Source organism: Oryctolagus cuniculus, chromosome 18 (assembly GCF_964237555.1).
Source record: "Oryctolagus cuniculus chromosome 18, mOryCun1.1, whole genome shotgun sequence".
Lineage (NCBI taxonomy): Eukaryota > Metazoa > Chordata > Mammalia > Lagomorpha > Leporidae > Oryctolagus > Oryctolagus cuniculus.
The window spans coordinates 11,731,591-11,743,449 of NC_091449.1; the positions used below are offsets into that span (position 1 = coordinate 11,731,591).

The 11,859-nt window shown below is 65.1% G+C and overlaps 1 protein-coding gene and 1 long non-coding RNA gene across 3 annotated transcripts in view; one reads left to right on the forward strand and one right to left on the reverse strand.

Annotated features, from left to right (window-relative positions):
• CLPTM1 (CLPTM1 regulator of GABA type A receptor forward trafficking) overlaps window positions 1–8,072 on the reverse strand; it is a 29,666-nt gene extending 21,594 nt beyond the window's left edge. Inside the window, exons 1-2 of one of the 2 annotated variants that reach the window (XM_070062119.1) lie at window positions 7,738–8,072; window positions 1,596–1,708 (exon numbers count right to left, since the gene is read on the reverse strand). Coding sequence is in view for 1 of the 2 variants with exons in the window: in XM_008252255.4 (XP_008250477.2) it covers window positions 1,596–1,708; window positions 7,463–7,534 (185 nt within the window). In the remaining variant the exon portion in view is untranslated. Of the gene's footprint in view, window positions 1–1,595; window positions 1,709–7,462; window positions 7,610–7,737 lie in introns of those variants that run through there. The other variant, XM_008252255.4, reaches the window with a different exon arrangement.
• Window positions 8,073–8,210: 138 nt separating this feature from the next.
• On the forward strand, window positions 8,211–11,633 carry LOC127485450 (uncharacterized). The gene is made up of 2 exons (XR_007912503.2): window positions 8,211–9,066; window positions 10,454–11,633. It is a non-coding gene; the product is annotated as an uncharacterized lncRNA (long non-coding RNA).
• Window positions 11,634–11,859: the final 226 nt, after the last annotated feature.

The following is an 11,859-nucleotide window of genomic DNA, read 5'->3' on the forward strand; positions in this document are numbered from 1 at the left end:
TCTCTCGGCCAACACAATCCTCAGTGACCCTTGAGGCCACTGAGGCGCGAGCAGGGCCCACAGCGGAGAGGCGGCAGGCGCGAGACGTCGGCTTCCCCACAACACCGTCCCCTCCCCCCACATTCTGAACACATGGCTGCCCCTGAGGTCTCTACTTTAAGGACCTCTCGCTCTGGGCGTCCTCAGGGACCCCATTCAGAGCGCGCGCAGGCAGGTGCTCCCAGGCCGGCCAGTGTGGGTCAGCTTCCCATCACGGCCGGCCCCTGCCTCCCGGGACCGCGTCAGCACCACGCGCTTCTCCCCGAGTCGTTATTCCCAGATCAACTCAGTCTCCAGGCCACCAGCACAGCGGCCCCTCGTGCTGGGTGCCGGGGTCGCTCGGAGGTGGCTGAGAGCTCCCAGAGGCTGTGCGTGGGTTCTGTGCAGCAGCTGGCTCACTTTATAGACAGACGGAGCATCTGCGGGTTTGGGGTTCTGCACTGAACCCCGCCCCCCGCAGGCCCCCGGGATCCTGCGAGTTCTTTAGTCGCCAGCACTGCTGCATTTGTTGGATCATTCACACTGAGCGGGTGTTGCTGAGAGCTTACGGGAAAACCCAGTGAGCCAGGACGGAGGAGGCTCGCTGCCCCCTGAGGCCACTCCCCCCTCCTCAGTAACAGCAGCTCTGCTCTGCCTCAGGGGACGACCACACTCCCCGCCTCCCTTGCAGCCATCCACACCACGAGCATGTCCCACCCAAGGGCTGACCGCTTTGGGCCCCCAATTCCTCAGAGCCGACGGAAGGGTGCTCACTGCCCACCGGCATTGCCTGGGCTCCTGGCCATTGTGCACAAAATGTCCTTTCTGCAGGTGGGTAAGCAGGGCCCAGCCCAGGGCAGGGGCTGTCGCCAGGTCCAGCAGGGAGAGGCAAAGCCCTGCCACCTCTCCCCCGGGCAGTCGCGGGGACACATGCTATCCTGCCCACTTGTGGGAGCCAAGGACAGCCCCAGTCAGAAGGCAGGAAGAGGGAAGGGGGCTGCCGGGGCGGGGGAGGAGGGAACGGGGAGTTAGCATCTCACGGGCCCCGAGCCCCAGTCTGGGGAGGTGGAAAGTTCTGGAAACACGCTGGTGACTGTGCTTGGTGCACAGGACCGAGAATGGAAAGCAGTGGAAATGGCGCTCTCTGGGTGACGTATGGGTGTCACCCACATTCCCTGCGGTGCTTCAGGCCCCTCAGGGGCTCAGCAACTGTGCAGAGACAGGGCACTTGCGGTAAATGGGGTCCTACTCCCGTCCGCCTGACGTCTCCATGGGAGGAGGCCGGACAGACACGCACGGAGGACAGAGCACGGGAGACACGGGAGACACGGAGTCCGCCGGCCAAGGGGAGGCCTCGCAGGCCCAGCTCCCGCCGACACCCGCACCTCGGCTGTGCACTGGAGGCCCCCTGGGGTCTGGGGGGCGGGGGGAAGGGGTGGCCGTGCACTCCGTCCCAGCCACCCCTTCCCCCCGCCCCCCAGACCCCAGGGGGCCTCCAGCGCTGCGGGGACCTGCCCCTCTCCCTGCCTCTTCCTTATGGGGTTCCCAGGGAGGGAACCAAAGCCGCATCCGCTCACCTGAACAGCACACCTTTGATGACCTGCCAGGCGTTGGGTGCAGGCTGGGGGGGCGGGTTCTGGGGCTGGGTCTCCGCCGGCGGGTCCCTCCCGACGCTGCCATTGCTGGTCACCTGCAGGGGACAGAGGCCAGGGTGAGGACAAAGAATGGAGCTGCAGCACTGGGCCGGCTCGGGCAGCACGAAGGCCCGGACAGCCTGCACAGAGGCTGCCGGCGCAGCAGCCAGGAGGCGGACAGACCGAAGCTCCGTGCCAGGCCTGTGCAGTCCTCTAGGAGTTCAACACTCCCTGTGGCAGACAGACCCATCTCCAGACACTGCTGACCCAAAGAGGGCAGGGCCGGGACGCAGGAGCCCCGAGGAGCCCTGGCCCAGCCTCGGTCAGGATGGCTTCCTGGAGGAGAGGGCACTGGAGTGGAGATGTGAAATACAGCAAGCTGGCGGCCCACAGGAGACGCAGGGGAGCAGCAGGTGCGGAACCAGCAGGTGCGAGACAGAGTCTGATTCTGAGGACAGCCCGTGTGCCCTGGGGCTGCAGCCAGGATGCCAGGAGGTGGCTACTGGGGACAACAGAAGGGGTGTTGCGGCGGATGTCAGAGTTTACGGGGAAGGGCCTTCCCAGGCAAGCAGCTCCCGAGGCCTCCTCTGTGACCGCCCCCGCCCTCCAGGGGTTCCTGGTCCAGCAGGGGAGGTGACACGGAAAAACAAAGCAGAGCATGAGGAGCCGCGCCGCGCGGAGGGGACGGCGACGGGACACGGCAAGCCCGAGCCCCAGGAGGCCCCGACTCCCAACAGCTGAGCAGGAGGCTCAGAGAGGTGAAGGCACCTGTCCAGGCGGCTCAGGAAGAATGCGCCAGAGACGGGGGAGGGGCAGCCCCGCAAGCAGGCAGGCTTCCCGGAGGAGGGGTCTCACTCAGAATCAGAGGGCTGAGATGGGGAGACTCTCCAGCCCTGGGCTTGTCCCTCCTCCCAGGCAGCCCCTCGCCCGCCCGTCACGGTCACGGTTAGCTGAGGAACAGAGCCTACGGGGCAGGGTGGAGCGGGGGAGGTGACACCTGTGAGTCAGGAGTGGCTCCGCCCTGCTCCCTGCAGGGCCTCCCCAGGACAGCAGGGTCCCTGGGCCACCCCTCTGCAAGGTCTCCCCTGCCCACCTCAGCCCCCAGACAGGCGGAGCAGGGGCCACGTGTGTTAAAGGTGTCACCTGTCACCTCCCACGCTCTGTAGCAGCAGCCACCCCTTCCCCTCATCTGCCAGGTGGCGGTCCTGGTTCACGATCCTCTGCTGTGACACCCGGGCACGTCGCCTCACCTCCCCGACCTGAGCACGGCGGGTGGGAATCCTGGCATGAACCAAACCCGAGAGCCTCCCCGTGAGTGTGGGAATGAAAAGGTGCCGGGCCAGGCCTGTGCCAGATGCTAGGACCCAGCGGTGGCCACACAGCCATGGGCCCTGCCCGCCCACCCAGACTTGGACCAGAGGGGCACTCGCCTGCAGACCAGGCATCAGAGCAGGGAAGAGCGCCAGCCGCGAGGGTGCCAGCCACTGGGGAGGGACAGGACCCACGTGGGACGGGGCCCGGGGGCCTCCCTGAGGAGCTGCTCTGGGCATCTGGCTGAGCCCCTCGGCGGGGTCAGAGGCAGCTATGGGGGGGGGGGGGTGCACAGAGAGGGAAAAGCACGGGGAAAGGGCCAGTGGGGAGCGAGGCCAGGGTGCAGGGGCCCCTTCTCGGGGAGCCCAAGTCAGGGTAGCCGGAGGCCCGGCCGACTCCAGGTCAGGAACAGAGGTCGGGGCCGGCTGAGGTTTGACCCCGCACCTGCTGACCCCAGGGCTCTTCTCCTATTCACAGGGAAGTTAAACCGCAGTCAGCTGTTGCTCCAGACAACCACAGCGCGGGTGAGGTGGAGAAGTGGAGCCGTGGACGCTGCCGCCAGGGGCAATACGGCCGTTCCTTAACAAGTGACACAGCAGGCGGGCCGGGGGCCACCGAGAGCCAGGAAGACCTGCCTCTGCGGGTGCTCACAGCAGGGAGCTCCTCACCACCAACTGCAAACCACCCAGCTTCCTTCATCCAGCGAGCGCATGCGCGGCCAGGGACGCGGATGCGTGCAACCTCAACGCCACGGTGAGGAGCCGGACGTAGACTGGAGGTTTGCTCGTCTGGGTTTAGGAAAGGTTTAGAAAAGGCAAAACTAGAGGGGCTGGCGCTGTGGCGCAGCGGGCAAAGCCCCAGCCTGCAGCACCGACATCCCACATGGGCGCCGGTTCTAGTCCCAGCTACTCCTCTTCCGATCCAGCTCTCTGCTATGGCCTCCGATATTAAGATGGCCCCAGTCCTTGGGTCCCTGCGCCCACGTGGGAGACCTGGAAGGAGCTCCTGGCTCCTGGCTTCATTTCAGCGCAGCTCTGGCCGTTGCGGTCATTTGGGGAGTGAACCAGCGGAACGGAAGACCTCTCTCTCTCTGGCTCTACTGTAACTCCTCTTTCAAAACAAATAAAATAATTCTTTAAAAAAGAAAAGAAAAGGCAAAACTAGAGATGGAAAGCTGCCCCGTGGCTGCCTCGGGCCAGGAGCCGGCAGAGGGGGTGGGAGCAGTGGGCCCTGCACATGCGTGGTTCCCCATCCACCGTTCCAAGCAACCGTGGATGGAAAAGACTGGGAGGAGGCCGCCCCCTACAGAACGCGCGTTTTTTCTCGTCCTTATTCCCTAAATACCACAGCCCAGCAACAACTGCAGGGCCCTGACACTGTATCAGGTAGGAGCCACCTGGGCGGCCCCGATACTGTATCAGGTCCGAGCCACCTGGGGCAGGGGAGGAGCCCCTCACAGAGGGGCTGCAGGAGCTGTGGAGTCTGGCGCCCAGGGGTGCGCTGACACTGACCCCCTGCAGTGCTGAGGGAGGACCGCATTCTGAGACTGCACGGGGTGCAGGGTGCACTGTGCAAGCTGCATAAAGGCAGGCAGAGCCATGCACCCCCACTAATGATGGGTGAGCCCATGGCCTCTAAGTTCCACCCGATCCTGGCGCTGCAGCCCCGAGGGCTAAGCTGCCTGCGATGCCAGCTGGAGTCCCAGCGGCTCCCCTTCGGATCCCGCTCCCTGCTAACGCGCCTGCACAGCGGCAGAGGAGGGCCCAAGTATCTGGGCCCTGCACCCACGCGGGAGACCCAGATGGAATCCCAGGCTCCTGGCTCTGGCCTGGCCCAGTCCCAGCCTTTGGGAATCAACCCACAGATGGAAGAGCACGCTCGCTCGCTCGCTCGCTCACTCGCTCAGGCGCGCACGCGCTCTCTCTCTCTCTCAGTAACTCTGCGTTTCAAATAAATAAATTAATATAAACAAGTTGCACCCTGATAGAGAGGTTGTGGTCCCATGGTGCCCCCTTCACTGTGGCCTCCAGGGCCCAGCAGGGTCTCCACTGCACTCCCCACCCCTGCTACCTCCCTGCTCGGGCCCTCGTCCCCGGTCCATCCCCCCACGAGACACAGGACCTCCTGGCTCTTCCCTCACCACACCAGGCACCTCTCACCTCAGGGCCTTTGCACCGGCTGTCCGCGACACCCGAAAGGCTTTTCCCTAAGCTATGTTTGTGACTCCCTCCCCAAGGAGGCCTTCCCAGACCTCCCTAAACTTCACGGCTCCCACACACCTCCCCTGCCTCTGCCCATCGCGGCTTTGGTGCTGTCTGTGGCGCCTCCTGCCCCTTTCCTCTTTATCTTGGTCACTGTGTGCCCTCGCCATGCTTCCCCCTTCCCACCCCCACCCCCACCCAGAATGCAAGCTCCAAGGGGTGGGGCCACTGCACAGCCGAGCCCCCAGCCCCCAGCGTGCAGCTCAGGCTCCAGCCGCATCAGCTGCAGGGATGAATGGCGGAGCCGCAAGCTGAGTGCGCACTCCCGGCTAAAGGGGGGTGGGCTGGGCTGTAGGTGAGAACTTGCTCAAGGCTGAGGGTCCCCCGGCTCTCCCCACGGGTGAGGGGAGGGGAGGGCATGTCCCATCTCACAGAGAATGCCCAGGAACATCCAGGAAGGACACAGGGGCTGGGCAGGGCCGGAGCGAGCGGGGCTTTGCAGCCTGTCCCAGCCGCCTGGACCCACAGGGCCCCGGGAGCCCCACCTCGGCCCAGCTCCGTCTCAAGAGACTGAGCTGACTGAGGGGCCCTGGCTCACCCCTCCTGGGGTCCAGTGGAAGAGACAGACCATTCCCCAGACACTGACAGCCCAGAGTGGGCAGGGCCCCGACCCAGTGCCAACCAGAGAGGGCTTTCTGGGGGAGTGGGCGCCTGAGACCTGCATGCTGACGAAGGATGACCAGGTAAAGAGGGGAGAAGCACAGAGCACCCAGGACAGAAGGCCGGGGCCGCTGTGCGAGCAGACAGGTGCGTGGCCGCGGGGCCCAGTCCAGTGCGGCGGCCATCACGCAGGCACCGCACCACCTGGAGAGGCCGCTGGCTGTCACAAGCAGGAGGGGTGCGTGCCACCTGGAGACGTACCTGGCGGCCCCCGACAGGGAATCCGCCGATTCCACCGCCCATGGCGCCGAGCGCGAGAAATCCCGGCAGAGCCGAGGCACAGGCGCCAGGCCACGCCAGGCCCTGGTCTGCCACAAACCTCTGTACTTTACCCTGCAGGCAGGCGGACAGCGACGGCCGAGACAAGATCTGCCTGGCAACGGGAGGCTGCTCCCCACTCCCCGCCCCACGCCACCAGCAACAGCAGCCGGGCACTGGGACGACACCACCCCAGCGCTTCCTGAGCCGGGCCCCGGCCGGCAATGCTGAACATACAGACCGGTCTGCCGGGCTATCCCCCCGGCTGCACCCCCTGCACCCGGCCCCCTCCCCGGGCGCTGCTCTCTGCTCCTCGGGGCTCCCCCGGCCCTGGACACAGACTGTGTCACCCCCTTGGTCATCCAGGATTATAACTCCTTGTTGACATGTCCGTCACGTCCCCTCCCACCACCCTCACTAGCAGGGACGTGGCTGGAGCCATCTTGGCGGCCCACGAAGGGCCTGGCCCTGCTGTCCAACTCCTCTGTTAATCACTGGAGAGCCGGAGGCCCCACGAGGGAAAGGAACTTGCCCAAGGTCACGCACAGCCAGCCCGACTCCCCCTCCCAGCCGGCACTCCTCTCCCCCGAGCTGCCTCCCACAGTGACATCCCAGTGGGTGGGTCGACAGCACCTTGCTGTCGCTCCATCCATTCCCCGAATGCCTGCATGGTGGCTGCCGCCTCGGCTCAGCTCAGCTCGGCTCAGGCGCCACCTGCACCCGGACCCGCAGCCCGGAGAGTCCGGGTCACGCTACAAGCACACGCAGCCCGGTGCAGACCACCGCCGGCAGGCAGCGTCGGGCGCCTTCCGGCAAACCTAACCCGAGTGACCTTCTGCGAGCGCCTTTTGTCTCACCGCCCCTCGGACTCCCGTCTGGAAAATGGGTCCTCAGCCCGGGCCCTTACCCGCGGCTAGAGACCGCCCATCCATCACGTCCCACACCTCCGCGCCTGCGAGCGAGACCCTGAACGTCAGCCCGCCCTCGGAACGGCCTTGGAGCCTGGAATCGCGGAGTCGAGAACCCAGGGCGCCTGGGTCCAAGTCTGCGCTTCTCCGCGGCCCCGGCGCCCCGGCTCGAGCAACCAGCTTGGTGGCCCACCCGGCGCGAGCGTGCAGGGGACCCGGCGCGCAACAGGGCCCCGCTCCCGGCACTGTCCGGCCTCCCGGGGGGCCGGGCCCCGCCTGGGCCCGGTATTCAAGGTCCCTCTGGGCAAGGAGCCCCCAGTGCACCGCATTCCGCGACAGGGGACAGGACACGCCCTGTGGGAGGCCCCCCGGCTGGGGAAGAACCCCCCCAGGCCCCTCTCGGCCTCCGTACCTGACCGGAGCCGCCTCCCCCGGCCGCCACCACGGCGCTGCCGGCCCCGTCCGCCTCCTGCGCCGCCGCCATCTTCCCGCTCCGGGTCCCCGCCCCCGCCGCCAGCCCCGCCCCGTCCCCGACGGCGCTGGCACGATCGCGCGAGATTTCACACTGCGCCCCGACCCGCGGGGCCACCGTATCCGGCGAGAGCGCCTCAGCCACGCCCCTCGAGAGACGGAGAGCCACTTCCGGCTGTGCGAGCAACCAGGCCGCGGTAGCCCGTTTGTTTTCACCTAGAAGCGCTCCCGGGACTTTGTCGGCCAGCGTCTGCGCTCCCCGAGAGTTCTGCTTCTTCTGCCCGCCGCGGATTAGCCCGACGTGACGAATTACTTGCGCCTGCCAGGCCGTCCTGCCCGCTTCGCCCTGCTCCGTGGTTCTTGAGCTCTCTCGGCCACCGTACTGCCCCGCTCGAGCCACGCCCTTCCCGCGTTAAAGGAGCCCTGCTGGCCGCCTCTGCCCGGGATCCCCGCCTCTGACTCCTCTCCCTAACGAAATCCTGAAAGTCCCCCGAGGTTAGAGTTTTTCTGTGCCATCTCCGAGCTCCCGGGGTCGCCCCGTTTCCCAACGGGAGACGCGGACGTGCTCCCCGCGCATGCGCGCTCCCCTCGTGGTCTTTGCAATCCCTTTAGCTAAACGTCTTCTAGATAGCGCTGCAGACCTGGACTCGAGCTGGCGCCCCCTGCCCTGGAGAGGCCGAGAGGGGCTGTTAACCCCCTCTACCGGCTTGGGGGCCATGGCCCGGAGAAGGGACCCCCGCTCTGAGCCCCGGTGCCCGCCCCCTTCCCAAGCCCGCGTTGTGGCGGTGCTGCTGCTCCTCTCCTTGGTGCCAGCTTGGGGAGAGCCGGCGAGCTCGCGAATGCAGCGCCTGGCCCCGGAGCGCGCGGTCCGAGGTGGTAGCGACTTCAGCCAGCCGACACCTGTGCTGGGCTGTTCGCCACGTTGCCTGCGCCTCCGCTTCCCTCTAGGTCTCTCCCCGGCCCCTCTCTGCGCCCCCACCCACCCCCGCAGTGGGCAGGCCTCCCCCGTTGGACTGGCAGAGTCGGGGTTGTCTTGTTCGCGCTGTGACTTAAGCGCAAGGCTCTCCCAGCGCCCAAGGGGCCTTCGTTGTGAGGCCAGGCACAGGGGCCAGCAGGAACCCGGGCTTCCGCTCGCCCAGCCCAGCGCTACAGTTCTGGGAATGTGTCGGCCCAGGCTTCCAGGCCAGGGACAAAGCGAACGTATTGCTTAAGTGCCCCACCGAAGAGACAGATTTGTGGGGCTGAAACTTACATAATCAATGAGTCTTTGTTAAAAACATTTATTGGGAAAGGCAGAGTTGCAGAGAGGAGAGACAGAGAGAGGTCTTCCATCCACTGGTCCACTCTCCAAATGACCACAACAGCTTGGCCTGGGCTAGGCCGAAACCACAAACCAGAAGCTTCTTCCGGGTCTCCCACGTGGGTGCAGGGGCCCAAGGACCTGGGCCATCTTCCACTGCTTTCCCAGGCCACAGCAGAGAGCTGGATGTGAAGAGGAGCAGCCGGGACTCGAACCGGTGCCCACATGGGATGCCGGCGCTGCAGGTAGCGGCTTTAACCACTATGCCACAGCACCAGCCCCTGTTTAAATTTTCTTAAATCTATATTCATTTTATTTGAAAGGCAGATAAAGAGAAAGATCTTCCACCTGCTGGTTCACTTCCCGACACTGGCCAACAGAGCTGGGCCAGGCCAAAGCCTGCCGCTGGGGCCTCCAGCTGGGTCTCCCACATGGGCAGCAGGGACCCAGGCATTTCAGCCGTCACCTGCTGCCTCCCTGGGCATGAGCAGGGAGCAGAACCAGAGCTTGAACCCAGGGTCCCTGAAAGGGGGTGGGGCGCGGGCGTCCCAAGAGGCTCAGCTGCTGTGCAGAATGCCCGCCGTGAGTGGTGGTGGTGGTGCTTTAAGATTTATTTATTTATCTGAAGTCAGAGTTTCAGAGAGAGAGAGGTCGTCCGTCCGCTGGTTCACTCCCCAGATAACCACAACGGCCGGAGCTGTGCCGATCCGAACCCAGGAGCCAGGAGCTTCTTCCAGGTCGCCCGTGCAGGTGCAGGGGCCCAAGGACTTGGGCCATCTTCTACTGCTTTCCCAGGCCACAGCAGAGCTGGATCGGAAGTGGAGCAGCCAGGGCTCAAACCGGCGCCTGTATGGGATGCCGGCACTGCAGTCGGTGGCTTTACCCGCTATGCCACTGTGCTGGCCCCGACAGCCAGACTTGAGCCATGCTAAAGCCAGGAGTCAGGAGCTTCTTCCAGGTCTCCCACATGGGTGCAGGGACTCAAGCACTTGGGCCATCTTCCACTGCTTTCCCAGGCCACAGCAGAGCTGGATCGGAAGTGGAGCAGCCAGGACAAGAACCGGCGCCCATATGGGATGCCAGCATCACAGGCAGTGGCTTTACCTGCTGTGCCACAGTGCCAGCCCCGAGTGTTTTTTTCTTTTTTTAAGGTTCATTTATTTGACAGGCAGAGCTACAGGGAGTGGGAGATCTTTCATCCACTGGCTCACTGGCCGGACAGCCACAGCAGTCAGGGTTTGGCCACGCCGAAGCCAGGAGCCAGGCGCTTCATCCAGGTTTTCCACCTTGGTGGCAGGGCCCAGGCACCTGGCCCATCTTCCGCTGCTTTTCTCAGGCCATGAGCGGGGGGCTGGATCGGAAGTGGAGCCGCTGAGACTCGAACCTCGAGCCGGCACTCAGACGGGATGCCGGTGCTGCAGGTGGCAGCTTAACCCACTCAGCTTAACCCACTGCGCCACGGCGCCGGCCCCCGAGTGCCATTATTAAAAGGACAGGATTCCTGGAGCAAGTTCAAGTGGAGGGCCACACAGGCCAGGCAAGCGAGGGGCTTTGAGGCTCCACTTCCCCAGCTTCACTGTGACCCCATCTCGATCCCGTCCTGGCTACAGAACGCCCTGATCTGCCTTCCAGGTGTCACCGCCCGATCTGTTGCAGCGTGATGCCTCTCAGACAGGGACCCGGGCCAGGGCCCCAGAGGAGCTGGGTTCCCTGCTGCGTGCCTGTTGAGTGACTGGGAAACCACCGGAGAGTCCACTCTGCCCTCCACTAGGGGGCACCCAACACCGACCAGCGGCTGAGGCCCCAAACGCCAGGGTCCTTGGAAGGAGGACTGGGGGGTCCTTGCTGAGTGGAGGAAGGAGGAGTCTGGGGTCCTGAGGGCAGCGGGCTCCGCAGGAGGAGTCTGGGAGCGGCCCCAGGATTGGCTGGAAGCAGAGCTGGCCGGGGCAGTGGTTTGGCTTGGCCTGAGTCCGTGGGAAAGAAGTGCACAGAGCAGGGATTGTTCCGCAGGGTCTCCCCCTCCTCGGCACCCCCTGCGTGTGCTTGGCAGCCTCGGTTCTTCCCAGGCTCTGGAGACCTGGGGGCGTTGCCCGCGGCCCCTCCCCAGGGGACTCACAGCTGCCTGGCCTCAGGACCTGGGAAAAGTGCCCCAAGGGGGTTGGAAGCCTGGCCGGGGGTCAGAGCAAAGCAGATGAGGAGCCACAGGGACCTCGGCGGAGCCCCAGGCTCGCTCAGGGCCTGCGGGGAGCCCGCAGTCGCCACTGCCAGCCAGAGACCCTCTGCAGCAGCGACCCTGGCCGTGCAGCCTGGCGAGCGGCGCGCGTCCTGGCTGAGCGCGGACACGCCCGAGGCCCTGCTTCCTGCCCTTCGTCCATGCCTGTTTTTGCCAGCTGCTGAGCTGCCCGTCCTCATTTGTCTCTCTGGCTGCCTGAGGGCAGAGGTCTGTCTGTGTGGCCTCAGCGGGAGGAGAGCCTCCGGCCAAGGTGCTAGCCCAGGGACGGCACAACCCATGCTGATAAGGAACCAGACTGCGCAGCCGGAGACGGAGGTCCCTGTGCGGGCAGGGGCTGCACCTGCTCCCTGCTGTGGGCCCAGTACTTACTAAGTCTCTCTATGCGCCCAGGGGACGAATGTGTCAGAGCTGACGGGCACGGTCTGCAGGGGCCCAGCTTCCTGGGTCCCAGCCAGGCTGGGCACCGACTCAGCCAGCTCAGCAGGGACTTGTGGGCGCCAGTCTTCTCAGTCACAGGGGTATTGGACACCGCACAACGATGCCACATTTAAGAAAAAATAAACTTTTATTTATTTTTCATTTTATTTGCAAGGCAGAGAGCAGACCCGCCATGCACGGATCCACTCGCCAAGAGCCTGCAACAGCCAGGGTTGGACCAGGCCAAAGTCAGGAGCCCAGAAGAACACCTGGGCTTCCCACAGGAGTCAATGGCATCTTTCAAGCGCCAGCCCAGAGCTGGCCGCTGCCGGAGGCCACAGCGGATGCTGTGTGTCTGTGATTGGTCAGGGTGCAGGAGAGAGCGGCC